The sequence below is a fragment of the Eupeodes corollae genome, chromosome 1 (assembly GCF_945859685.1).
Source record: "Eupeodes corollae chromosome 1, idEupCoro1.1, whole genome shotgun sequence".
Taxonomy (NCBI): Eukaryota; Metazoa; Arthropoda; class Insecta; order Diptera; family Syrphidae; genus Eupeodes; species Eupeodes corollae.
The window spans coordinates 68634706-68659592 of NC_079147.1; the positions used below are offsets into that span (position 1 = coordinate 68634706).

The 24887-nt window shown below is 37.6% G+C and overlaps 2 protein-coding genes across 3 annotated transcripts in view; one reads left to right on the forward strand and one right to left on the reverse strand.

The window, feature by feature from the left end:
* The first annotated feature begins 1280 nt into the window (after nt 1-1280).
* On the forward strand, nt 1281-4840 carry LOC129942370 (uncharacterized). Of its 2 annotated transcripts, none has more exons than XM_056051266.1 (5): nt 1281-1539; nt 1615-2335; nt 2425-2614; nt 2677-2742; nt 2802-4840. In XM_056051266.1, exons 1-5 carry the CDS (start codon nt 1429-1431, stop codon nt 4609-4611), a joined length of 2898 nt encoding a protein of 965 aa, XP_055907241.1. In that variant the 5' UTR covers nt 1281-1428; the 3' UTR covers nt 4612-4840. The 2 variants fall into 2 exon arrangements, with proteins under 2 accessions (XP_055907241.1, XP_055907243.1); XM_056051268.1 differs by having other exon boundaries at nt 1615-2323.
* A 7196-nt stretch (nt 4841-12036) lies between these two features.
* The window catches only part of LOC129941908 (xaa-Pro aminopeptidase ApepP-like), a 63577-nt gene continuing 50726 nt past the window's right edge, over nt 12037-24887 (reverse strand). The window contains exons 9-12 of the mRNA XM_056050677.1: nt 19343-19472; nt 13089-13257; nt 12735-12910; nt 12037-12436 (exon numbers count right to left, since the gene is read on the reverse strand). Of these exons, the coding sequence (XP_055906652.1) occupies nt 12308-12436; nt 12735-12910; nt 13089-13257; nt 19343-19472 (604 nt within the window). The 3' untranslated portion in view covers nt 12037-12307. The remainder of the gene's footprint in view (nt 12437-12734; nt 12911-13088; nt 13258-19342; nt 19473-24887) is intronic.

Here is a 24887-nt window from a genome sequence, read left to right on the forward strand (position 1 = left end):
TTATGATCATATGTCATTTTGACATAAGTTGAATTGACTAGAAAGTTATTCAACATTCCAATAAAGTTACCTTATTTGGAAGGCAATTTTTGGCAGCTGGCCAATCAGATACTAGCAAAATTCCCTTACCTTCAAATCTCTTATGTCAGCTGAATCTGCCCAATGTCTATTGCACTCAATTCAAGGCTGCTTATGTCAAAATTGCAGCTGATTATTAAGGTAAAAATAATGAAATAAAGTTCCAAGTTTGTTATAAATGTCATATGAAAAGAATTCGATTGCCAACGAAGTTTCTTATGTTGTTACAATCTATCCACTTCCATTAAAGTAGTAAAAATGTACGACTACTAATTATAGCAATCATTGAAATCCATATTGATTGAGTCTGAAGGATTCGAGAATTTTAAAAGTTTAGTTACACGAATATAGCAAATCAAAGTAAGTCGACAGAGTCAAACCGCACCACATCAGTTTAACTGATTTGAATTTTGGTCTATATTTGATCATCTTGTGTTCAGTTGGATCTTTAGCTCTGTCGTGTGTTGTATGGTCAGCTTACGAAAAGTCAATGCATAAAGAAAATCTTGAGGTTCTTGATTAAGCCTAGTACATACTTGTGAACCATCTCGTGAACCCATACAAATTTCAGTTTTTGGTTCACATGTGAACTTGCTCGTGAAGCTGAGTGGAGAACAAAGTGGAGAGTTTTCGTTCACGGGCAATTCACGTGCAAAATGTACGGGAACTGTTGGTGAAGCTTTGACATTTGGTTTGTTCATGTTCACAACGTGTACTCACAAGTGTGTACCAGTGAGCAATGTCAAAAGTTCACTTTCTCCACTGGTGAACGTTCACTTCACGAGGAAGTATGTACTAGGCTTTAACATGAAAATCTAAAAGTTGTATGCTGTTTTATGCAACATAAAGTAACTTTAAGCAACTTAAGGCTGCAGGCAACTTTGCGCTTTACTATGTGTTTTCGCCTTAGACACAGAAATTGTCTGACCAAAATTATTTTGAATGCTTGCTAACCTCAAAAAGATTTAATTGTTCATGAACTATATTTAAATAGCCCAAACTTCATTATTATTTTGAACATAAAAATTAAAATAACTCGCTACTTTTTAGATTCAAGATAATTCACCTCACTCACCCTTACACAATTTGTTCTGTACTTAAGTAACGAGAAACTGACAGCCAGCTGCGATCCCTTTCGACTCTCGTTCTACAAATCGACTCTCGCTATACAAATTTAATCTGACATTTCACAAGAAGCCGCCGTTAGTGAAAAAAACTTGATTTGAAAAAAAGTGATTCTCCATAATTTTTCACACAATTTCTATAAAATTTATTTATTTATTTAAAAACATAAAAGAAAAACAATTAAAACACCAAGTTGTATGTTAATCTAGAAGAAAACCATACAAAATGCAAATAATCGAAGTGAATGATCGTGAGAAATTATCCACATTAGTGATACAAGAATTAAAAGAAATCGGAGTCAAATATCGCAAGGATAAGAAAATTAAACCCTCTCAGGTAAAGATTTGAAAGATTCCTAGTGCCCTAAATTCGTAATTATCAATTTATGATAAAAAATATTGTTTTTTGTAGGAAAAAACCTGTCGCAAACGAATCTTTCGCACGCATCTGCATCTCCTCGAACTTACAGATGTGATTCTGGCCAGCGGCAGCGTTGTCCAGATACCACGTTTCGTCGCAGACGCCTGCAATCGTATACTCGAGCATGTCGAGACCGAAGGTCTCTTTCGCAAAGCGGGCTCGTCCCTAAGACAAAAAGAAATCCGAATAAGCCTTGAAGCGGGCTTACCTCTGGGAAAGACCCATCACGTCATAGACGTGGCAAATGTCGTCAAGTCCTTCTTCCGGGAACTCCCCGAACCCCTACTCCCATCCTACATACAAGAGACCCTCTTGCGCAGCCTCCTAATCGGCGACAATCGCATCAAAGCGATTCTCCTCGCCATCCTCCTGCTTCCACCGCTCACTATCAACACCTTATCCTTCTTCCTCCAATTCCTCAATACAGTGTCCCTGTATTCCCACATGAACAAGATGCCAGTCGAGAATTTGGCCATCATTTTCACTCCCGGCCTGATGCCCTTTCCCGACATCGCCAGTCTGCGTTTCAATAATCACGTCAAAATGGTTCAACTTCTCATCGAGAATGCCCATGCCATAGGAACTGTCCCCGAATGCATTGTAGACAAGCTCCATATCCACGAAATCTTCTCGAAAACCTCGGGAAAATCGAAGTCCGTGGAAGCTCTGGACGTGAAGAAGAAAAAGAAAAGACGCAGCGGTTCGCTTACTCGTAATTGTTGCTTCGCTGATCCATGTTATTCAACTGAATTGTTTTTTCTTTCTCTTTTTCTCTCTCTTTGTTTGTTGTTGTGTACACAGAAATGTTCAATGGATTGAGGAAGATGGTTGGAGGAGCCATCGGCAGCGCTGAGAACCTCGGTCACACTCCGGAAGCCACAAAAACTCCCCCAATGGTCAAGAATCCAGTTGCCGCAACTCCTTGTCTTTCAAAGTCGTCCAAGAAGAGGAAATTTGCAGATCCTGTTTGTGCCTTCAGTGCCAAGAAGAAGTAAGTCTTAGGCGTGTTCTTTGGTCAAGTGGTGTCCTCAATTGTGCACTCCTCTCTTTCAGGAAAGATCTACTCGCATTGCTGCCCAGCAACAGTGGTGGATTCTTGCCCAATACTCCACTCATAAAGTAAGTTTGGATCCAACGCAATTTTGGTCACTTTCTTAATGTTTTTTCTGTCTTTCCAGGGAGTCCAAGAAGACCCGTCTCAGTCTGGGTGGACGTCGCCAAACAAAGAAAACATCTCCCGCAGCTCCGGCTCTGCCCTCAATGGAACGACGTTGGAGCATCGTCGGATCGGGTTGGCCTCGCAACAAGAAGACCGACAAAAAGGAACCCACCTCAACCATAACGAAGCCTCTATCGCCAGTTGCCTCGATGCCATGCATTTCAAAGCTGGATTTCCCACGCGTCGAGTTCCCAGTCATTGAGCAGACGAGCTTCGTGGACAGCTCTGTGCCAGACTCAACAACCGCTGATGTGGAGAAGAACACAAGCGAGACATCAGACGGAGAATTTGTGCGGGTTCCCAAGAACTACTACGAATCCATCATCGAACGAGTGTCTGCAATTGAGACCCGAATGTCCCAAGAATTTGGGAAAATCCAGAGCTCCCTGTCGAGTGGTGATGATTTGGATCTAAGCATGAAGCAGGCTCATCTGTCCAACGACGATCGATTGAACTGCAGCATGAGTGGTCTGGAGAGAGTCCTGAATGAATACGAACAGACCAAGGAGGAGACTGAGCGACTCACATCGCCGTACACAGAAAATCTAGCTAAGCGCCTGAGTCGCGAGTTGAAAATCCGACGAAGCTCGGAGCATCGTGTCATTCGTTCACCGAGTGCCAGAAAGATAGGAACAATGAGGAGACGATCCAGGGAGGCGGCCAGGCTAACTCGCAACAAGACCTGGCACGACAGTTCCACGTCGGAGAAGCCAACTGCCGCAAAGCAAGTCATCCTCTACCCACCCAAAGCGACACAAGACTTCTGCTCCAAGTGTAATCTTAAGCGAGGGCGTCCCAATACACTGCACACTGGTCTACCCCAACAATGCACTCCCACTCTCACTCCCGTTGATGATAAGAAGATGATTTGTCCAAGCCCAAGGAATCCACCACACACCGATGAGAAATGGACAGCTGGAGAGGTTTTCTTCGATTCCAAGAAACCCCTCAACTTTGACATGGAACACAAGTCCCTAGAGGAGTGTATTCCTTCGACCCCGGTTACAGCAGCCAAGCCCGAGCCATTTGCTGAGATGAAGACACCAATGTTGCCCCCGAGATCGATTCGCAGAAAGGCAATGGGAAACAATCGTACCCCGGCCTCGGCAATGAGGTTGGTTTCCACAAGAATTCTGGCCACCCCAGGAGAAGATGAGATCAATGGAAGAGCATCGATTGCCAGATTGAGAACTCAGAACGCCGGAATGGTTATGGCCAAAGCAAAGCTTTTCGATGGTTTAGGTGGCAATGAAAATGAGAACATTCCACCGGCGACTCCAACGACACACACCACAAACAACCGCCGCAGGAGCATAAGACTCCCCGCAGCGCCATTGAACTTGAAAAACAAGATCGACGATGTCAAATTACCCCCAACAGACGAATCACCATCGGTGCGCAAAAAGAACAACACCGCCAAGAGCCCGGGCTATATTCAGAAGCGTCAGCGATTGTGTTTGGCTGCCAAGGTGCCCAGTAAGCAGTTCTTGGACTCGATGGTGAACGAGGAGAATCTACTGTCGAAGATGTCGCCATTGAACGTTTCCTTCAAGAACATTTCGAACCAAAACCGAGGTTCCAATAACAGTCCACGAACTCCAAAGAAGCGAACTAATCATTTTGGTGGAGTGAATTCTCCGAGACGTGGTCGCAACCCAAACTCGGCTGGAGGAGGATCGAGGCGAAGGACTCCCCACAAACAATCCAACACACCTGGAGCTGGAACAAGGAAATCTCCGCGCTATGTTAAGGCAACTGGAAGAACTTGAATTTGTTATATTCTTGAATTTTTGAATTCTCGATGCCATCGTTTTATTATTATTATTAATTTCTTATATTTCATACAAAACATACATTTATATATTTACTCGACTTACATTATAATCTATATACTTAAAATTTAAACAATTAAAAATACACTGTCTTTTGTGTATTCTAACTTATTTTTGGACCAAAAACGATCAAACTAATAAAGATTTATAATTAATCTTAAAGCAAATTTTTTTTTGGGTGTTTTTGTTTGATGGAGGTGGCATGGCATCTAGATGAGTTTCTGATAGGTGGGGCAACAGTCGGTAGAGAACTAGGGTCTAGTGACTTGCAACTCACAACCATTCCTGTATGTGAGTAATGTTGTCAGGGACCTACAATTTTAAGCCAATTCCGAACGGCTGATTTGAGAAAGCACTTTTCGTGACAAAAAAAACTTTAGATTGAACCCAAGACCTCTGGCTTGACTGTCCTACGCACTTACCATCTGTTTTTGTGTTAAGAATTAAAACAGTCAAAACTATTCAGCCATATCACAGGCCCCGTCGTAATTGATTCGTAGTAAGTTCCCCGAAAAAAAAGTAGCATTGCTCCCGTCGTACTAAAAAAATTTGCTACGAAATTCGGAGTTCGTGAAATGGACAAATAAAGTTGTCACAAATAAAATGCATTTCCAAAGGCTTCATGAAATGCTTCAAGAAAAAATTGAAATTGCCCAAGGATTTTTGAAAATCCCTAAGGAGGAAGTGAATTCCTTTTGGGAAGCAGTAAAAACAAAGTTAAATAGCCTAGGCCCACCTTCTAAGGACATCTCTAGCTGGAGAAAAGTAAATTGAATAGATGAGTCCAAAGTTTTTTTTAATTTAATTCAATTCTTAGGTGTGGTTTGATTGGAAGGCATATATCAAGAGAAAAATGGTTGAGAACAAAAAAGAATGCAAGGCTACAGGTGGCGCACGAAAAAAATGCATTCTTTTAGCAGCATCGAAGAAGGTGGAATAAGACTGACTGGCCTTGACAATTCGATCAGAGGAATAAAAGATACATAATCTTTTGGATCCGAAAATTCTTCCGAGCCTTTAGAATGTAATGAACCATGTGAAGAGATTTTGACACTCCGAAATTAGTATTTCTGTGTGGCAATGCTTTTTTGATTTCGTTCGGGGCTCATGATGTAAACGCATTCGCATTCGTAGCGTAAAAAAATTTTCAGGGACTTGCTTCGAGGGACTTTGTAAAAGAAAATAAAGTTACATTCAGTTATTATATAGTTTTTTTACTTCCTATAAGAAGTTATTGTAATGGGTCCGATTTGTCAAATTGAAAATTTTAACATTTCTCGACATTTCAAGGTCCCTAGAGTCGAAAGAAAGATTTTTAGAAAGATGTCTGTGCGTGCGTGTGTAAGTACGTTTGTACGTCCGTACGTTCGCGACGTTTTTTTCGTCTTCCATAGCTCAAGAGCCAGAAGAGATATCGACTTCAAATCAATGTTGTTATACAGATAATAAGGCAGAAAGATGCAGAAAGGGCTCTCAAGAAAATTGCGTGGGTGGTTTTTTTACCATAGCAGTTTGAAAAAAGGTGAAAATGTTGGTTAACCCTAAATATCTTACGAACCAAAAACGCTAGAGACTTGAATTAAATTTTATATAATAAATTGTAACGTGATATCAAAGAAGTACATTTTTTGAAAAAAAATCCATCTAAAGGTTTTTTTATAAATCAAAAAAACTGAAAAAAAAATTTGTCACCTCCAAAATTTTACGACTAAAATAAGATTTCATTTCCAAAACAATTTTGTGCAACGAAGAATAATGTTTTTGACATCTCATAAAATCTTTAGAAAAATAGAACTGACAGTTTTTTACAAAAAATAAAAACCTAAAAAAAAAATTTATAAAATTTGGTAAAAATTGATTTTCGACTCAAATATCTTTTCAAAACTTTGAGATATTGGCTTTAATTTACTTTTATCTTTCAAAAAATCTTGTTGTCAACATTTAGTTAAAGTTTGAAAAAAAATCGAATTGACAGTTTTTTTAACAAAAAATTAAAAACCAAAAAAAAACTAAAGTTGGTAAAAATTGATTTTCGACTCAAATATCTTTTCAAAAATTGTAGATATTGGCTTTAAACTACTTTTATCTTTCAAAAAACATTGTTGAAACCATTCAGTAAAATTTTGAAAAAAATCGAATTGACAGTTTTTGTACAAAAAATTAAAAACTTAAAAAAAATTAACAAAAGCTGCAAAAAATTGGTTTTCGACTAAAATATCTTTACAAAAATTAAAAATATTGGCTTCAAACTTATTTTATTTTACAGAAAATATTGTTTTCGATATTCAGTAATTTTTATATAAAAATTCAACAGTCCGTTTTTTCATAAAAAATAAAATCTACAAAAAATAGTATACATGAATTTGGTAAAAATTGATACGAGTACATATAGACAAACTTTTAAGCAAGACAAATGGAAAGACGGGATGGGAAGTTATCAGTGTGGGTCGCATCCCAGCCTCTTTTTTTATGTTATAATTATGCTTGCGGACACTGCGCCCCTGGATCGCTGTGCCCCAGGCGAGCACCTTTTCATAGAAAGCTATAAGTTAAGCCTAAAAGCTGTATTGCTACATACGCAGTTCATACGAATTAGTCTTATGAGAATACATATAAAAAGTGCTCTGCTTCTGATTTAATATGAGGAACACCAATGGCAAATCAGCGGGGATTTAAAAGTCGTAGCTATGCTGCTTGGACTGCAATTAGTCTACAGAAAATGACCCTCTACTTGATCCACAAAAGGTGTTACTTCCGCCCTTGCATATAAAGCTAGGTAACATGAAAAACTTCGTAAAGGCAATCGACAGTGATCGAGCTGCTTTTCAATACCTTCGCCAAAAATTAACAAGAATAAGTGAGGCTAAAGCCAAAGAAGGCAAATTCGTCGGTTCGCAGAAAAGAGATTTTTTTTAAAGATGTCAACTTTGACGTGGTTCTAGACGGTGAGGAAAAAAAAGCCTGGAATGATTTTCGCATTTTCTGGGAAATAAGAGGAGTGACAAGTAAGTCGAAAATATGCTTTCGTCATACCAACAATTGGGTTGTAATATATAATATGTCTTTAAAAATCCACTTTTTACATTACCACTTGGAGTTCTCTCCGAATAATTTCGGAACTTTTAGCGATGAGCACGGTGAGCGCTTTCATCGGGACATCGCCAATATGGAAAAGCGGTATCAAGGCCATTGGAACGCTTCAATGTTAGTGGACTTTTGTTAGACTATTTATAAAGATATTAAGGAGTCCTGTTGGGGATTGAAAAAACATAGGAAATCCTCTACATTTTTCTAAAAACTGTTTTTTTTTTTTAAGTCAATCTAATTTTAATTCATAGTAATTGATTTTTTATTAAGAACATATAAATACATAAAAAAAATACTTTACATAAGGAATACTTTTATAAAGTCAAAATTTGTAGACCAGTGACCGACATATCGTCTGCAGCGTAAATTTCAACAAGGTTCTATTTTGCTGTTAGAACTTCTTGAACTGAAATTTAGATTGGGATTGTGTAGATAGAATCTGTTTTCCTGTTTTCTGTTACTAAAGTCATAAATATTTAGGTTCTACATAAGAGTTACTATGACCTACTTAATGGTTTGAACGGAATTAAAAGTTGGTTAGGTTCAGGGACTTGAAAGTAAGAATTGTTTCTAATATCCAATTGGCCAGCTGCCAAAATATTGCCTTCTTAAGCATAATTCACATGAGCACGACCAACGACCAACGAATGAACGAATATTCGTCGATTTTGACATATCTTTCATATGAGAGTTTTTAATTCGTCGCGAATAAATTTTGACTTTGACCACCGCAACCAAAACAAGAATGATTTTTTTAGATTAAGTACGCGCGATTATTTTATTCGTTGGGAGTGTGGATAATGTGGAACGCGAATAAAGTTTGACAGTTCGTATCAACTTCAATTTTTTTCGCTACGAATATATTTGTTTTCTAAAATGTATTAATATATGATATTGAAAAGTAAAAGTATGCATCATAAATCAAATAGATACTATATTGCTATCGTTTTGTTAAGAATTTTTGTGGAAATATGTCTTCAAACGTATATAAACTCACATTTTGTAAGTCATTCGTAGTTCGTTGGTCGCGCTCATGTGAATGCTGCTTTATTAAGGCAACTTTATTGGAAAGTTGACTGGAAAGTAAATCTACAAAAATCTCCCTAACAATCAAGTCAACTTATATCAAAATGACAATTGATCACGTTTTTTTTTTTTTTAATTAAATTGGAAGCAGAACTTTACTTACTCTATGATTTATGTTCTGTACAATTCCATTTTATATTTTGTGTTAAAGGGTTCCTTATCAAATTATGTAATATTTATTTACAATTCAAAATGCAAATCGTGATAGACTTGTAGCTTGCCTGAGGAATGTTTTGCAGAAATAATGTTGATAATAGTTTTCGTACGATAAACTGAAGGTAGAGATAATATTGTACATAAGTGATGTTTTAAGATTCTGAACAGTAATAATATTTATTTTCAATAGATCAAACATAAAAAAATTTGTACGATGTTATACCTAACGATAAAATAAACTAAGTATTTAAAAACAAAGTATCAAATCTCAACTTTCAACACCCCATCAAGGTTTTTATACTTTTGTAGCAGGGAGTCCTTTGGTTAGAACATCAGCAGGCATCTATTCAGTTTTCAAATATTCTACTTTTAATTTATTATCTTTTATAAGATCTCGAATGAAATGATGCCTTATATCGATGTGCTTTGAACGTTGCTTTTAGATATGTTTATTGCACTCTTGTTATCGCATTGCAATATAAGTTCTTGATTCCAATTAATTAGTTCTCGCAATAAAGATTGAAGCCAAAGTGCTTCTTGAGATGTGGAGGCTAAGGCCATATACTCAGCCTCTGTGGTGGAGAGAGCGACAGTAAGTTGTTTCTTTGCATTCCACGAAACAGGTCCTCCTTTGTATTTAAAGAGATAACCTGTAGTTGATTTTCTGTCATCTGAGTCACTAGCCCAGTCAGCATACGAAAATCCTTCTAAACAGCTTTCAATGTCTAGAGTGTATTATAGCTTGTAATTTATTCTTCCTTTTATATAACGGAAAAGACGTTTAACCGCTATCCAATGAGATTTTGAAGGATTATTATTAAATCTTGATAAAGCCCCACTGCAAAGGATAAATCTGGCGACTTACTTTTGCTGCATATAAAATGCTTCCAATATATACATATATGGAACGTTTTTCATGTAATCAGTTCGTGTTTGCTTCGTTGATGTTTCTTTTATAAGCTTTTGGTTAATATCTAAGGGTGTGGATACCGAATTACAATCCTCCATATTGAATCGCTTGAGAATATTCTATAAGTATGTCCGTTGGTCTATCCATAACTTTCCCTTTTCACGATCGCGAGTTATTTGCATACCAAGCACAAATTTAGCTTTTTCAAAATCTTTCATCTCGAAGATCTTAGCCAAATTTTCTTTAATAATTCTTTTTCCATCTTTGTTATTTGTAAAAATCAGTATGTCGTCTACGTAAATAGCAAAGAAAGTTTTATTTGAGCTGTTTGTCTTGTAATAAATACACGGATCGGTTTTTGATTGTTAAGTCTAATTTTCCCTAAAGTTTCATCCAATTTCTTTTTCCAAACTCTGCTAGCGTGTTTGAGACCGTAGAGTGATTTCTTGAGTTTACATACTTTATTTTGAACATTATCGAAACCTTCAGGGAGATTCATGTAAATTTCATGGTTAAGTTTACTTTGCAGGAAAGCAGTCACCACATCCATTTGATCGATATCCAATTCATATCGTACAGCCAAACTTAAAAATACCCTTATGGACGTGTAACTTATGACGGGAGAAAATATTTCTTGATAATTGATCCCTTGACGTTGCGAATACCCATTCACGACCAATCTAGCTTTATATTTATTTTTCGATATTACCACTTGCATCTTTTTTCGTCTTAAATGTCCATTTGGAATTTGTGGTTTTTTTGGAACTTATTTTATGTGGAAGTTAAAAGCAGAGTGTAGTACCCGTGAGATGATAGTTAGTGCGATAGATAGACTGTCATGCGAGAGGTCTTGGGTTCGATCCCTGCCTATGCCACCAAAAGTTTCTTTCACGGGTACTGGCTCTTGCGAGGAATTGACAAATTCTCCAAGAGTAATTCTTGTCATGAAAAGTGCTTTCTCAAATTTGTCGTTCGGATTCGGCTTAAAACTGTAGGTCCCTTCCATGACAATAGTACTCGCACACATTAACGGTTGAGAGTTGTCAGTCACTAGGCCCTAGTTCTCAAACGCAGAGTGTAAGGTTATACTTAGGAAATTTATTGGTTTATGTCCTATGATGACATTTCAATAAATTGTACAATTTTACCAAGTCTATGTTTTGTTTTTTTCTAGGTTTTTATTTTTTTTGTAAAAAAACCTTTCAATTCGATTTTTCTCAAAATTTGTCCGAATGTTGGAAACAATATTTCTTATAAAATAAGTTTGAAGCAATAATCTCAAGTTTTGGAAAGATATTTGAGTCGAAATTCAATTTTTATCAACTTTGAGTACTGTTTTTTTTTATTTTTTATAAAAAAAACAGTTCATTTGATTTTTCACATAATTTAACCAAATGTTAAAACATTATTTTTCGTTGCACAAAGTTGTTTTGGAGATGAAATCATTTTTTATACGTAATAATTACAAGGTGACAATCTTTTCTTCAGTTTTTTTGATTTATAAGAAAACCGTTAATTGGATTTTTTTTCAAAAACATATTTGTTTGGTACCACGTTACAATATATAATTTAAAATTTAATTCAAGTCTCTAGCGTTATTGGTTCGTGAGATATTTTGGGTTAACCGAAATGTTCACCTTTTTTTCGAATTGCTATTGTAAAAAAAAACACCCTCTCAATTTTTTTGAGAGTCCTTTCTTCATCTTTCTGCATTATTATCTGTATAAAGAAAATGTATTTTAAGTCGATATCTCTACTGGTTCTTGAGATGTAGAGGACGAAAAAACTTCGCGAACGTACGGACGTACATATAAACGACAGACATCTATCTAAAAATTTTGTGGCGATGTGTCAACGGCACCGCATAGGTAATGCTTCAATTTGCCAAATAAGCCACAGAGGTTTAGGAAGTCCTGACCGCAACCCTTAAAGCTATAATGAATAAATGTCTGGTCAGGTGTCGCAAATGCGAAAATGAGCAACACATTCCTATCGTCTATCGGAAGAAAATGGTCAACGTTCCTATATTTTGTACCACATTCACTTGATATATTCTTAATCCCTGCACATTGACACTCTTCATCCTCTGTCTGACGCTCTGACCTGTCCATTATGTGTTTTTCCACAACAACAACAAAAAAACCTCCAGGCCCTAATTAATCAAGAATTGCAAAACCTCCAGCAAACATAATGAAACAAATGGAATTCCATCTAAGTTAAGTTCTTTAATTCTCCTTAAAGCTGTACATAGTAAAATAAATCACAAGACCCACATCAATCATTATACTCAGAAAAAAACGAAACAAAAATAATAATAACAAAAAAGCACAAAACAACTTCAGAGTCCATCTCCAACTCCAAATACTCGTAGAGACACAAAAACACAGAACCATACTATGCCCATGAGCAAATCTGTCTTGTTTCCGACATCAACCACTGATAGGTGTCCATAAATCTGTGCTTAAGCAGTATCGGTCCGATTGTGTCCATCACCCTCTTGTTGTGAGCATTAACATAGTTTGCCTGAAATGAATGCGCATTGAATAGATTTCAATTCCAAGAAAAAAGAAACAAAACCCCCAAAACCCAAAACCATATCAAGCCCGCCTTTCTATGATGACTGAGCCTTGAGCATCAACCAAGCAAAAGCAAGCTATACAGAAATCGGCTTTAGGGAAAATGTTGTTTACGCTCGACAGTCCTTATACTCGGATGCCTTCCCCGAACCAGAGACAGAGACGCAGTCCCAGTCCCAATCCCAGTGAAAGAAAGAGAAAGGGACAGCGGAGCAAGCTCAAAGTCACCCTTAAGTGTTACTTACCTCTTCTTTAGTGAGGAGATTTGTATCGATAAGCTTCGTCTGAAGTGGAGCGTAGGTAATTGATTTGAATGTGAGTCCTCCCATTCCACTGAACGCATTTTCGATATCCGATTTAATCACCTGAATGACATCCTCGATCCTGATGCCATATTCACCGTCCTTGTAGTATGCTGGTTCTGGAAGCACACAAAGCAACAATAAAGAAAAAAAACGAGAAACATAAAATGGCAGCTTTAGATTTTTTTTTGTATCATCTGTTTGGGATATGATATCGTCTTGGGGTGTGCTCGAGGCCAAATCCATTCTGTCAATGAATTTCAACTGAAGCAGGAATAAGACTCTAGACTAATTTACCATTGGACGTGAACATATTCTCGAGAGCTTTGGTGGTTGCTTTTGAACTAATCAATGGTGGATATTCATGGACAAACAAGTATGCACCAACGCCGTGTCCAGTTCCATGACCATAATCCAAGCCAGCTTGCCAAAGTGGTCTTCGTGCGACATGGTCCAAGTAACTTAACTGTAAAATTTATTTCGTTTTAGATATATGCATATATATTCACTTTTTGGATTTCGGAAAGGTGAAGTGAAGTCATGGACGGTGATGGTGATGGTGATGGTTATGGTAGGGTCTCTTTCTCTGTATCTCGGACACACAGAGGATGAGGATCTATACTGAGGTACTTTGTTATTGGAAAAATATTGATAGGGCTACACAACCGCCATCACCAAACTAGTTTTGAAAAAAAGGTGAATTTCAAAAGGAGGCTAATATTAAAGGAAGGTGGTATCCAAGGTAAAGGGTTTTTTTCCAAAAAGAGGGTTTATTGTGATATTCAAAAAAACGGTTATTTTTCTAATTTAAATCGATGTATTGTTATTTCACTGTCAAGAAAAGGTTATGCCATTTACAAAGGAAAAAGGTACCATCCATTCCATATGCTTAAGGTCTTGAATCCCTGATCTTTGGCATTGACCTTATATTCCTTGTGGCAGCTAATAAAAAGAGGCCAATTGTTATGACCTTTTCCAGAAATAACAAGACCATGAAAAACCATTCCTCATTTTGTTTCGAAGCTTTTGTGGTACGTAGCTCTATCATCAGGGCATTGCAAATCATAAATCATACCTCGGTAGCCCAATCCATTCACCTTAGCAGTTGAACCTGCGTCAGTTTAAAAATATAAGAGTGTCCAATTGCACCACCGACTCCGAGAGTAATTCTTGGCATGAAAGGTGCTTCGTTAAATAAGCTGTTCAGATTTGACATACAAATTGTAGGTCCACTCTATTCTTGACATTACTCGCACACAGGAATGGTTAAGTGTTGTAAGTCATTATTATATTTGTAATCATATTGGCTGCGTTCAATCTCAGACAGATGTATCCGGATACGTTTTTGTTAGTGTTTTACGTGTAAAATAACAGCTGATCAAAACAGTTGAGATGTCAAAAAGGAATCCAAAGGTATCCAGGAACTGGGGTATGTAGGTATCTGACAGAACAGCTGATTAAACAATTTCGGCTCCATTCCAAACTGCAGCCTGTTTTCCTCTGTACAACTCTTCGAGCCAAACTTCAATGAAAATCCCAGATTGTACAATTTGTGAAATAAGGCACCTCTGTTGATCGTGTCAAAATCTGCTTTGAAATCAATGAAAAATACATACAATTTTACACCTTGCATGCAAAAGCTTTCGGCAAGGCTCCTGAGGACAAAGATATTGTCGATTGTAGAGTATCCGGATCTAAAACCAGGTTGACACTCGTTTAGCACATTTTGCGTTGTAATCCATCTTGTAAGTCGTTTCTGTAACATTGTTGTGAAGATCTTATATGTTGCATTTAGAAAAGAGATTCCTCTACAGTTCGCTGCATCCAACAAGGATCCTTTTTTGTGTATCGCGAATATTACAGCAGTCCTCAATTCCGGAAGATTCCCCTCAAAAACTTTATTAAATAATAATTCCAGATGTTCTTTCAGTGTGACGCTTCCGTATTTGTAGTACTCTACTGGAACACCATTTGAACCTGACACTTTCCCATCTTTTAGTGTCCATAAAGTTAGTTCGAGTTCAAGCATACTAAATTCTGGGTCTAAAATTTCGTTCTCAAATCGAGGAACTGCATAATGCCAGTTTGCTAATGTTGTTTCGGGATTTAGTAAATCTTTGAAGCGAAGGAAAAGTGAATTTGCACACAGATTTGTTTGTGTATTACTGGTTGCTTTCCATTTAAGTCCCAAGCCAGTTCCCAAAAGTCCCTAGCGTTTTTACAAGACAGCATTCTTGATCAAACCAAGGCTCATTTCCTGAATTTCATCCTTTTCCGCGAGGCTGCTGTTGGGGGTAAGAATAATTTATGGTTTGCTCTAAAATTTGAAAGTCTGGTCTTTGATGTGCTTGTAGTCTACCATCGAATTGTTGTCTGAATGCTGAGGCTTGAGATATCTTCCAGTTAAGTCTGGGCAGTGATTGCGGGCTAGTTATTTCATCATCATTTGGTTGCAAGCGCCGCCGTTGGAATGTTACAAAAATGGGAAGGTGATCCGAATACGGAAATTCTTTACTTTCTAGATCCGTCACCAGTGACTCCCAGTCTTCAAATAGGATTGCATAGTCAATCAACGATGATGCTTGGCCTCCAATAAATGTGAAATTACCCGAGGTGTCACTCACACTCGTTCCATTCTGAATTCGAAGTCCTAAAAAATCGCAAAGATCTAGAAGTTTCTTTGCATTACAAACAGTATCCTTTGATTGCCTATAAAAACCGTTAATAACGTCATTACTCCTGCCTCTAGCCCGATTCTCGCTTTCAGGTCTCCAATAAGCATAACATTCGTCTATCTCATGCTCATGCATCTCAGCTTTTTGTATTTGATGGTAAACAAAAAGATACAAAATGTTAGTTGAAGTTGTATTTGAGGATGTTCTGTGCATTACAGACGATGAAGAAGCTATTTGCCTCCGAATTTTAGAAGGTACTTATGATCTATTTTTTTAAACTTAAAAAATAAATCACCAATTTGCTAGGTCTTACCTCCAGTCTAGTGTCCAGCATTCTGAGGTTGAAGCGCCTCATCTCATCCTGTTCCAGAGGTAGAATAAAATACAGGTAAATATATACATATTAATCTTTGTGCAAATAAATAAATCTAACTTTTTTGTGTTTATGTATAAAAGCAGACCGAGGCGGACAGCTTGTGGAGCTACAAGCAAATAAGGTCTCTGAAAGTAAAGATAAGTAATTCTTTCTTATGATTCAAAACCAGAGAAGAACCACTCTATTCCCTTTTTTAAAGGTTGGGAACAGAAATCCATTCTGCTGTTCTTGGAAGAGTGCAGAAAGAGAAAGGACCAAATACCTGGCGAAGAATTATTTTTCAAGAAAATTGCAAAAGTTCTTGAAGAATACTGGTCAATTTTTGATGAGAAGGAATTAGATATCAAATCAGTTGAATTATCCATTAATTGTTTTATCTTACAACAATTTTGACTTCGAAGCATAAATGTTCCTCTACCGTTTGTGAACAGCTGAAAGTTGTTTTTATTTTTTGACAGCTATCCAACACGAATCGGACGATATATGCTTTCAACAGGAACGAGCCACTTGCCACATAGTTGAAGAAATAATGGCTTTTTGCGCGACGAATTCAATGGCCGTGTTATATTACGTAGCTGCGATGTTACATTGCCAACAAGATCATGTAGTTTGATACCGTTGGAATTCTTTGTTTGGGGTTATTTGAAAGAAAAGGTGAAGGTCTATAAAACAACAACCGATTATGCCAAATCATCTCTCATTCCTTAGAGATGATTTGGCATTTTATCAGCATAGACCCTCAATTATGTCTCAACGTGATACAAAATTTAGGACCATCGGATGCAGGTGTGCCGCCCAATACGCGGCATACACAATTAAACCATAACAATATTATCATAATAAAAAGTAATGACAATAATTTCCAAAATAATCTGTGTTTTTTGTAGTACCCGTGGCGTGATGGAAAGTGGGTTGGAATGTCATGCTAGATGTCTTGGGTTCAAACCCTGCCTGTACCATTTAAAGTTTTTCATTTTTACTGACTGTTTCGAGGAATTGACGAATTCTCCAAGAGTAATTCTGTCATGAAAAGTGCTTTCGGATGCGGCTTAAAATTGTGGGTCCCCTCCGTTCCTGGCAACATTACTCGCACCCAGAAATGGTTGGCAGTTGTAAGTCACTAGGCCCTAGTTTTCAACGGACTGTTGCGCCACCTTATTTATTTATTTTTAATCAGTGTTTAATTCAAAATCAACATCGGACCTTACAATTTAACCATCCTTTATATAAACAAGGTTGGCCAATGGACCACTTCTTGTGTCGGGAACCCCTTAAGGGGCATAGGGCTTCTATTACCTCTACGTGCCATAGTGTACGGTTTCCGGAGATGTGTTTCAGCTCTCCCCCACTTTTGCCTAGTGACGCTGATTCCGGCTCGACTTTCCTGCACCTCCTTCTTGTGTGAGCGGATTCCACTGCATTGCTTGGCCTGCAATGCAGTCGTTACCTTTCGAAACGTGTGTCCAATCAATTTTCACTTACGTCTTTGTATTATATACGGTTTGGCCAGAAAATCCTCAGGATGTTTTACGAAGACATCTATTCACGCTTTTTTGCAGCTTTCTTGTTATGGCTGAAGTATCCTTTCAAGTGCTGCACCTATTATGAAGCACAGATTCGGCATTTGTTCAAAACAGTCGTAGCTTTGTTCTGAAGCTGCAAATTTTTTGACAGCATACCGAACGCCGCTTTTGCTTTGCCGATGCGGCAGATGACATCTTGTTCGGTTCCGCCTTCGATGGAAACAATGCTTCCAAGGTATTAAAAGCTCTCCACTTTTTCCACCGGTTGCGAGAAAATATTTATTTGAGAGGATGGTCGGGTTCCGAGGCTGATCATTTTTGTTTTGCCGGAATTAATTTTCAGTACCACAACTTTTGCTTCTCTCTCCACAATTGTTGTCATTTAATGGAGATCCATGATCCTATGAGAGAGTAAGCAAACATCGTCCGCGTAATCCAAGCTTTAAATAGATCGCTTATAACCAACAAAAACAATATTGGCGACAGAATATAGCCCTGTCCAAATCCGCTTCGGAATTCAAAATCATCTTACAACCTACCATCGTGCCGAAAGTGACACTTGGATCCATCATATGTTGCTTTAAGAATAGCAATTAGTTTTTCTGGGATGCCTCTCTTCCGCAAAGCCAATTTTTCAATGATGATCCGCAGGTTGTTGATATGATCAATACAGGAGGACCTAGTGCGGAATCATGCTTGTTCAGCATCGAGTGTGGGCTCAAGGTATTCTCTGTGCGTTAAAGTATGACTTTTGTTTCTATTTTGGCAACGGCAGGTAGAACGCAGTTTTCACACTTTGTAAGATCTCCTTTTTTGGGAGCTTGACAAAAATTTTCTTCTTCCACTCATGGGGGAAGCTTTCGGTGGTCCAGGCTTCTTTTATGAGAGGATGAAGCAAATTGCTTGATGACGTTTGCGCTGCTTGTAAAAGCGCTGCGGGAATTCCATCAAGTCCTACCGCTTTGTTGTTCTTAAGTGCTTTAATTATTGTGGCAACGATCTCATCTTAACTGGGAGGTGCGGTGCTGATTCGGGGATTAGTTTCATAGTTAGTTCCGAGTAGTTTTTGTTGTTCCGAATTCTTAAGAGTCAGTTCTTAACATAGGATTTAAATATTTCGTAGTATACTGTCTTTAAAAATGCCTATGCAGTGTGAAGCCTTATCAAAAGCTCAAGCAGCATCTATTAATATAGAGCGTTTTCCTTTAATTACTTTTTACACCAAATCCTTAATTCGATGTACTTGGTCTATCGTGGAATTCTTATTCCTAAATCGAAGCTGATGGAATGGAATAAGTCTTTTGTCTTCTATTATTTCGCTGAGCCTTTCCAGTAGCAGTGCTTTCTTCATGCATGCGGGAGATCTTAGGTTTATAACACCTTCATGTATAGGTATAGTCCTTATTACAAGAAGCGAATCGAACGTTTGACTGAAAGCGACTCTTGACTCTTTCTCTTAATACCTTTGACTATGAATAAGTCTATTTTGGTCCAGAATTTAGAAAGAATTAGATGGACAATATGTTTTTTTTGCTATCCAGTAGAAATTTGACAAAAATTGTTCACCATTTTTGTGGTGAATTTTAACAATATCAATGCGTCGCCGAAACGTCATTAAAATGACAGCTTAAAAACTGACAATAGTGACAAAAGGGAATGTTCAAAATAAAGCCCTTAATTTGAAAATCCAAAAGCTCATAACTTTTGACTTTCATTAGGATTCAAAGTTGGTATGAGAGCTTGTCCACATCTGAAGTACAACTTTGGGGCCTTTTCAAAAGGTTTAACTATGAGCCTGTTCTTGCCTAAAACTGTGAATTTTATAGAACTTTTAAACTTCTCTTCAAACTTCCGTAAAGAAGACCCCCATCGTTACTTTTGAAATTCACCTTTTTCTCTATGTTTACACACTAAAAATGAAGATATGTATGTTTTGAAAGTCTAAAGTTTAACCCTATATATATTCGATGCGCTTACCGGTGTACTTTGTGGAAATATTGAAGTTGCCAATGCAATGAAACCTTTTAGAACTCGAGTATAACTGACTTTTTCTTCATCCTTTGGCACACCAAAGTGAACTGTTCGGGTGACATCGGTTGTTCCGTCCCTGAAAGCAAACAAGAAAACAAAAAAAGGACATTTTAGGTACTCGTAGTATACGTGTGCGGTTTTAACATGACACAAAATATAGCAGAAAAGTAGCTAAGCCGAGTTAAGAGTTTTGTATGGTGCTGGCTTGGCTGGCTTGGTGCATCGTCCTCGTAGACGTCGTTTGTCGTCGTTGGTCTCTATTCGCATGCATGGTTGCGTTTTGCTTGCCATACAATATTGTGTATTGTTTTGTACGCGGTGAGTTTAAAGTTTGTACTTGCCTCTTTTATACCGTTCTTGTTTTCGGTATCTGTACAGACGACATTTTCCTGCCCGCGATCTAACATACAAAACATGTTTGCCAAATTAGATAAGGTTAAAAGGAGAGTTCCTTGTTTTAGATTATGAAGTACTATAATATACCTATGATGGTCACTTTTGGAACAGGGATTAGGAGCAATTTTGGTTTACAATTGCAGGTAGTATGCATGTAAACATAGCTTAGGGTTGCCATATGTCATCATCATTTTTGAAATATCGTTGGGCACAATGAATAAACTATTTCTTGTGTAATGTTCTATTCTTAAGAAATAAGGCGTTTTCTATAGGTACATTCTGAACAAAAATTATTTCTTTCGGTCAGATTGGTTAACTTATGTCATGTGTCAGTTTTGTTTTTTGGTATTGGTATTTTAGAAGCCATCGGAACTTTTGATATAAATGACTTCATATGCAGTCAACGGGAATTCTTTGGACGCAAATTTTTGCCAAGCAAATAGTTAAGCTTATATTAGTGTCTGTAAAAAAATCAACAAGTCTATAATGAGGTGTCTTTTCTTCTTGAAAATAAACCTTTTTTTTTAAAAAAAAAAAAACAATAACAAAAACTGCGTAGAAAATAAATGCATCATAGGGTTACAATATGTTTCCATCTGACACTGGACGAACTTTTTCCAACATTCCAATGATTACATTGAGTGAAATAGTGGAATCATACTTTGTTTCCCCGCAAAACATTTTTTTAATTGTTCTCCATATTTTTAAAATGTTGTTACTTGACAGCTTAAGAATTTTATCTTTATTTATTGTTATTCAATGGTAATTCCTTACTGAGGAAGCCAAAGCCATTGAAGATTTAATTCTACTTTATTGGAGTATCCTGAAAGAAAATATTCAATTATTACAAACATTTTTGACGTATTCATATGTCATACTTCAAATGGCTACAATTGAAGTGTTGCCCGAAAAAGGCCATTTATCAATATGCGCAACAGGCAAATTCGGATCAAATTTGCCAGGGAACACAAAAATAGAGATGCAACTTGGTGGGATGATGTAATATTTGCTGAAGAAAGTAAGTACAACCTTTTTGGATGGGATTAGAGAGTCATGGTGAGGCGCAAGTCAAATGAAGAGCTTAAATCTCAGGAACACAAAGCCATGGTTTGGGTGCATTTCGGCAAGAGGCATGGGAAATTTAGTATTCATCGACGGTATCTTGAATAAGGAATACTATTTAAGGATTCTAAAAGAAAATTTAAGGCAAAGTGCTGAGAAAATTTTAAATTTTTCCAGGACAACGACCCTAAGCACAAGGCGCATGTTGTAAGAGAATGGCAAAAGTTATCGAAACACCTCTACAATTTCAAGACCTTAACCCAATCGAGAATTTGTGGGATGAATTGGACCGTCAAGTTCGCAAAAACCCCTTCTCGTTTCTCTTCAATGACAAAAGTGACTTTAAAGGCAAGTTTGTACCATCTGATTGGCGAGCTGCAAAAAATTACCTTCCAATAGGTAACTTTTTTGAAAAGTTGACTGGAAAATTAGCCAAGAAAAGTCTCCCCAGCTGTTAAGTCAATTCCACTTATATCAAAATGACAGCTAATCATAGTTTTCAATTTAACTGATAGCTGAACTTAATAACTTTGTGATTTATCAATTTTCTGCACAATTCTATTTTAGGTTTTATGTAAAATCGTTCCTTGTCAAATTGGAAAAGGTATAATTAATATTTCCTTAAAATACAAAATTCATGTCAAAAAAGAATTGAAGCTTGTTTTGTAGACAATTAGGTTTTTGGTAGTTTTTGCACAATCAAATACAAGTTGGTAAAGTAAAGTTCCAAGTTTAAAGTTTATGACACTTGCCAAACTAATAAGTTGTCTTGGTCTAAATGTACGTTCAAAGAACGCAGTTGACTGTAAATGAAGTCCCTTACATAAAATGTCAATTTTCAAGTCTATTTAAAGCGGAGCCGGAGCATTGGTTTCCATGCGCTCTACGTGACCCAGCCATCTTAGTCGTTGGACTTTTACCCTTTTGGCTAAGTCTACGTCGCTGTACAGCTAGTACAGCTCATCGTACGGGACCAAAGATCACACGAAGAACTATTCTGCGTATCCTCTGCGCTGGTGTTGTTTTCTATGTTTGTGGCGGAGCCTAAGTAGTCCTTGACTATCTCAAAGTTACGTCTGTCGATGGTGACGTTTTCACCAAGACGTCAGTGTTGTATGTCCTTTCTTGACGACAGCATGTACTTTGTTCTGCCCTCATTAACCGTTAAACCTATTTTTGCCGCCCTTCCTCATGTCATGTCATCTTCATCAGCATATGCTAGAAATTGGACAGACTTTTGAAAGATAGTGCCTCAAGTGTTGACGTGTGAGCTCTGCACTATTCTTTCAAGTACGATGTTAAAAAAATCGCATGACAGCACATCACCTTGTCTAAAGCCTTTTTTGACATTGTTCTATACAGCTCGTGCCTGTGTCGATACTCTCAAATGCGGCCTTAAAATCGATGAATCGATAGCTTTCATCGTCTATGTTGACCATCCTGCCTGACAGCGGAATTCGGTTCGTCGTTGCCGTTATACAGTCTGCAGAAGTGGTCCTTTCATATCCTCAGCATTGACTGCGGTTAAACTATGATGTTTTCACTTTCGTCTTTGCAGCCTTCGGTTCTAGGTTTATGTACCTGTGAATTTCGTTTCACCTGTTCATAAAACTTTCGAACTTCATTCCTGCTTTTAAACCTCTCAACATCTTGGACCGTACGCTTTGCATGCCCTCTCTTTTTACTTCTGAGAAGTCGGTGTTCCTCTCGCCTATTCTGCTCATAGAGCTCATGAGCAGCTCTCGTCCTTTTACACAGCGCCGCTTTGCGTGCCTGTTGTTTGGCTTCATTTGCCTGCCGACATTCCTTGTTAGTGCTTCCCACCTATGAGGCTTTTACGTGGCCAGAAAGTTACCCCGACGGCACAACCCCCGGCCCCAACCTGGAGGGCCAGGTCCTTAGTATAACTCCAAGGACGGGGAGCCGGATAAACCGCTCCTTAAATGCCAGGGCTCCAAGTATCTCGAAGAAGCCCTATAAGGTGTCCACTAAGTTCAACCTTGCTGGAACTGTAGACGCCACCGTTGATTCAATCGGGAATTCCTCCGCTGCCGTCTGGATAAGGAAAGGTGCCTTAGTAAAAAAATCTCTCTCCCCCTTTCTCGTTTGCTGCCCCCAACAACTTTCCACTGGGGTTGGAACCCTATCTTCAGTTCAGGTACTAGGCACCCGATGTTCACCACGGGGAGGTGAGAGTAGGAGTTGATAGACAGAGGTTGGTTTTGAGAAAAACCTGTAAACGCTTGTGTACTGTTAAATGCACATGTCTACCATTTGAGCATCATCGTGGGTATCTGACACAACAGCTAAATCATCTTTTTGTTGAATTTATAGGAACTCGAAAAGTGGTACTTTATTTTTGTGACAGCTGAAACTTGTTTTTATTATTTGTCAGCAAATTTGCCAGAAATTCAGGTATCTAGCTCATTTAAGAAGGTATCTCGAAATTCACCTATCCAGGATAGATTGAACGCGGTCACACCTGTCATATTTTTGACAACATTAATAGCATACTCAAGCTTTAAAGAGAAAAACGATATGACATAGAAATAGCTTGTCGTTTGAGAGGATCTTTATTCCTTTAAACAATTTCAAAAATAAAGAAAAGAGAGTTTTAAAGAGTTGAAATCCATGTTTTGACAGATGAAAACAGTACAAATAATTTTTACTGTCAGCTGTCAAATTGTTTTCCGTCACTGATTTGCCAACATTTTACTAAATATGTTTAAGTTATTTAAGTTTTAATACAATTTATTTTAACAATGTTGTTCCTAATACAAATTGGTCCAATAGAACTCGTAATAGCCTCTCATACTTTGGCCTTGATAAAATATAATATCAATTTCTGTTCTTTTTCATCTCAAATGTTTTCCTCGTGGCATTTTGACAAAGGGTAAATCACTTTTCCTAGAACATCCAGATTTAAGAGAATTTATTAATTAGCTAAAGTGAAATGAAAGTATTACTAAGACCAATGTTAATGTCAAATGTGATATCTGGCCATCAATTACTATAAAAGAGTGTATATAAATGTTCATCTCACATACAGATGTAGCTATTTCTACTCTGAAGTCTATACTCGGAAGTTGATATAGTGATGTTAATTGCTATTAAGTTGTATTTTCTTTCAAATAAGGATTAAATGATTTCAAAAGATTTTTCCAAAAAAAAACAATCTCGTATTAGAGACATTCGTTAATTAGAGATTACTATTTTTGCGAATTGCATTAATGTCTTTGGATTGTTCAAGGAATCAATTTATTTCGTGTATTTATTAGGAATCAGTTCGTTACGAAAAATGTATAGCTATACAGTGTCAATTTCAATTAGCTGGGCCTTTAAAAATGTACTTATTTTAACATGAGTGTCAACGAACCAAAACATTATACGAACAAAAAGTTTTTAAATTAATAATTAGTTATTGTAATTTAGTTTTGACAGTTTCGATGCTATAGGTGCATCAAAGAGCGCCTCATGACCATACGTATCAAGGCTAAATTCGACAAAATTAGCCTGATATGCGCGCACGCCCCCACAGAAGAGAAAGACGACAACACCAAAGATATATTCTTCGACCTCCTAGACAAAACATATGAACAGTGCCCCAGCTACGATATTAAAATAGTCCTGGGCGATTTTAATGCCAAGCTAGGAAGGGAAGATATCTTTAGTGGAATAATCGGGAAGAACAGCCTGCACGACAACACTTCCGGCAACGGATTCAGGCTCATAGATTTTGCTGCGGGGCGAAACGTCATGGTAGCCACTACGCGTTTTCCACACCTCACCATCCATAAAGGAACATGGACTTCTCCAGATCAATCTACCGTCAACCAGATTGACCATATTGCGATCGACGCCAGACACGCTTCCAGCATCATGGATGTACGAACTTTCCCAGGAGCTAACATCGACTCGGACCACTACCTCGTTGTAGCCTAGGTACATAGAACTTCAGGTTTCCAGACCCAAGGCAAAACAGGGAGATGTGGGAGAAGGTACGTCGAACGGCTACAATCGCAAAGGATTGCCA

Excerpts from the sequence above, each read along its gene's own strand:
- LOC129942370 (XM_056051266.1), top strand. The coding sequence starts at position 1,429 with ATGCAAATAATCGAAGTGAATGATCGTGAGAAATTATCCACATTAGTG. Across the intron at positions 1,540-1,614 it reads AGAAAATTAAACCCTCTCAG|GAAAAAACCTGTCGCAAACG; the intron begins GTAAAGATTTGA and ends TGTTTTTTGTAG. Across the intron at positions 2,743-2,801 it reads CCCAATACTCCACTCATAAA|GGAGTCCAAGAAGACCCGTC; the intron begins GTAAGTTTGGAT and ends CTGTCTTTCCAG.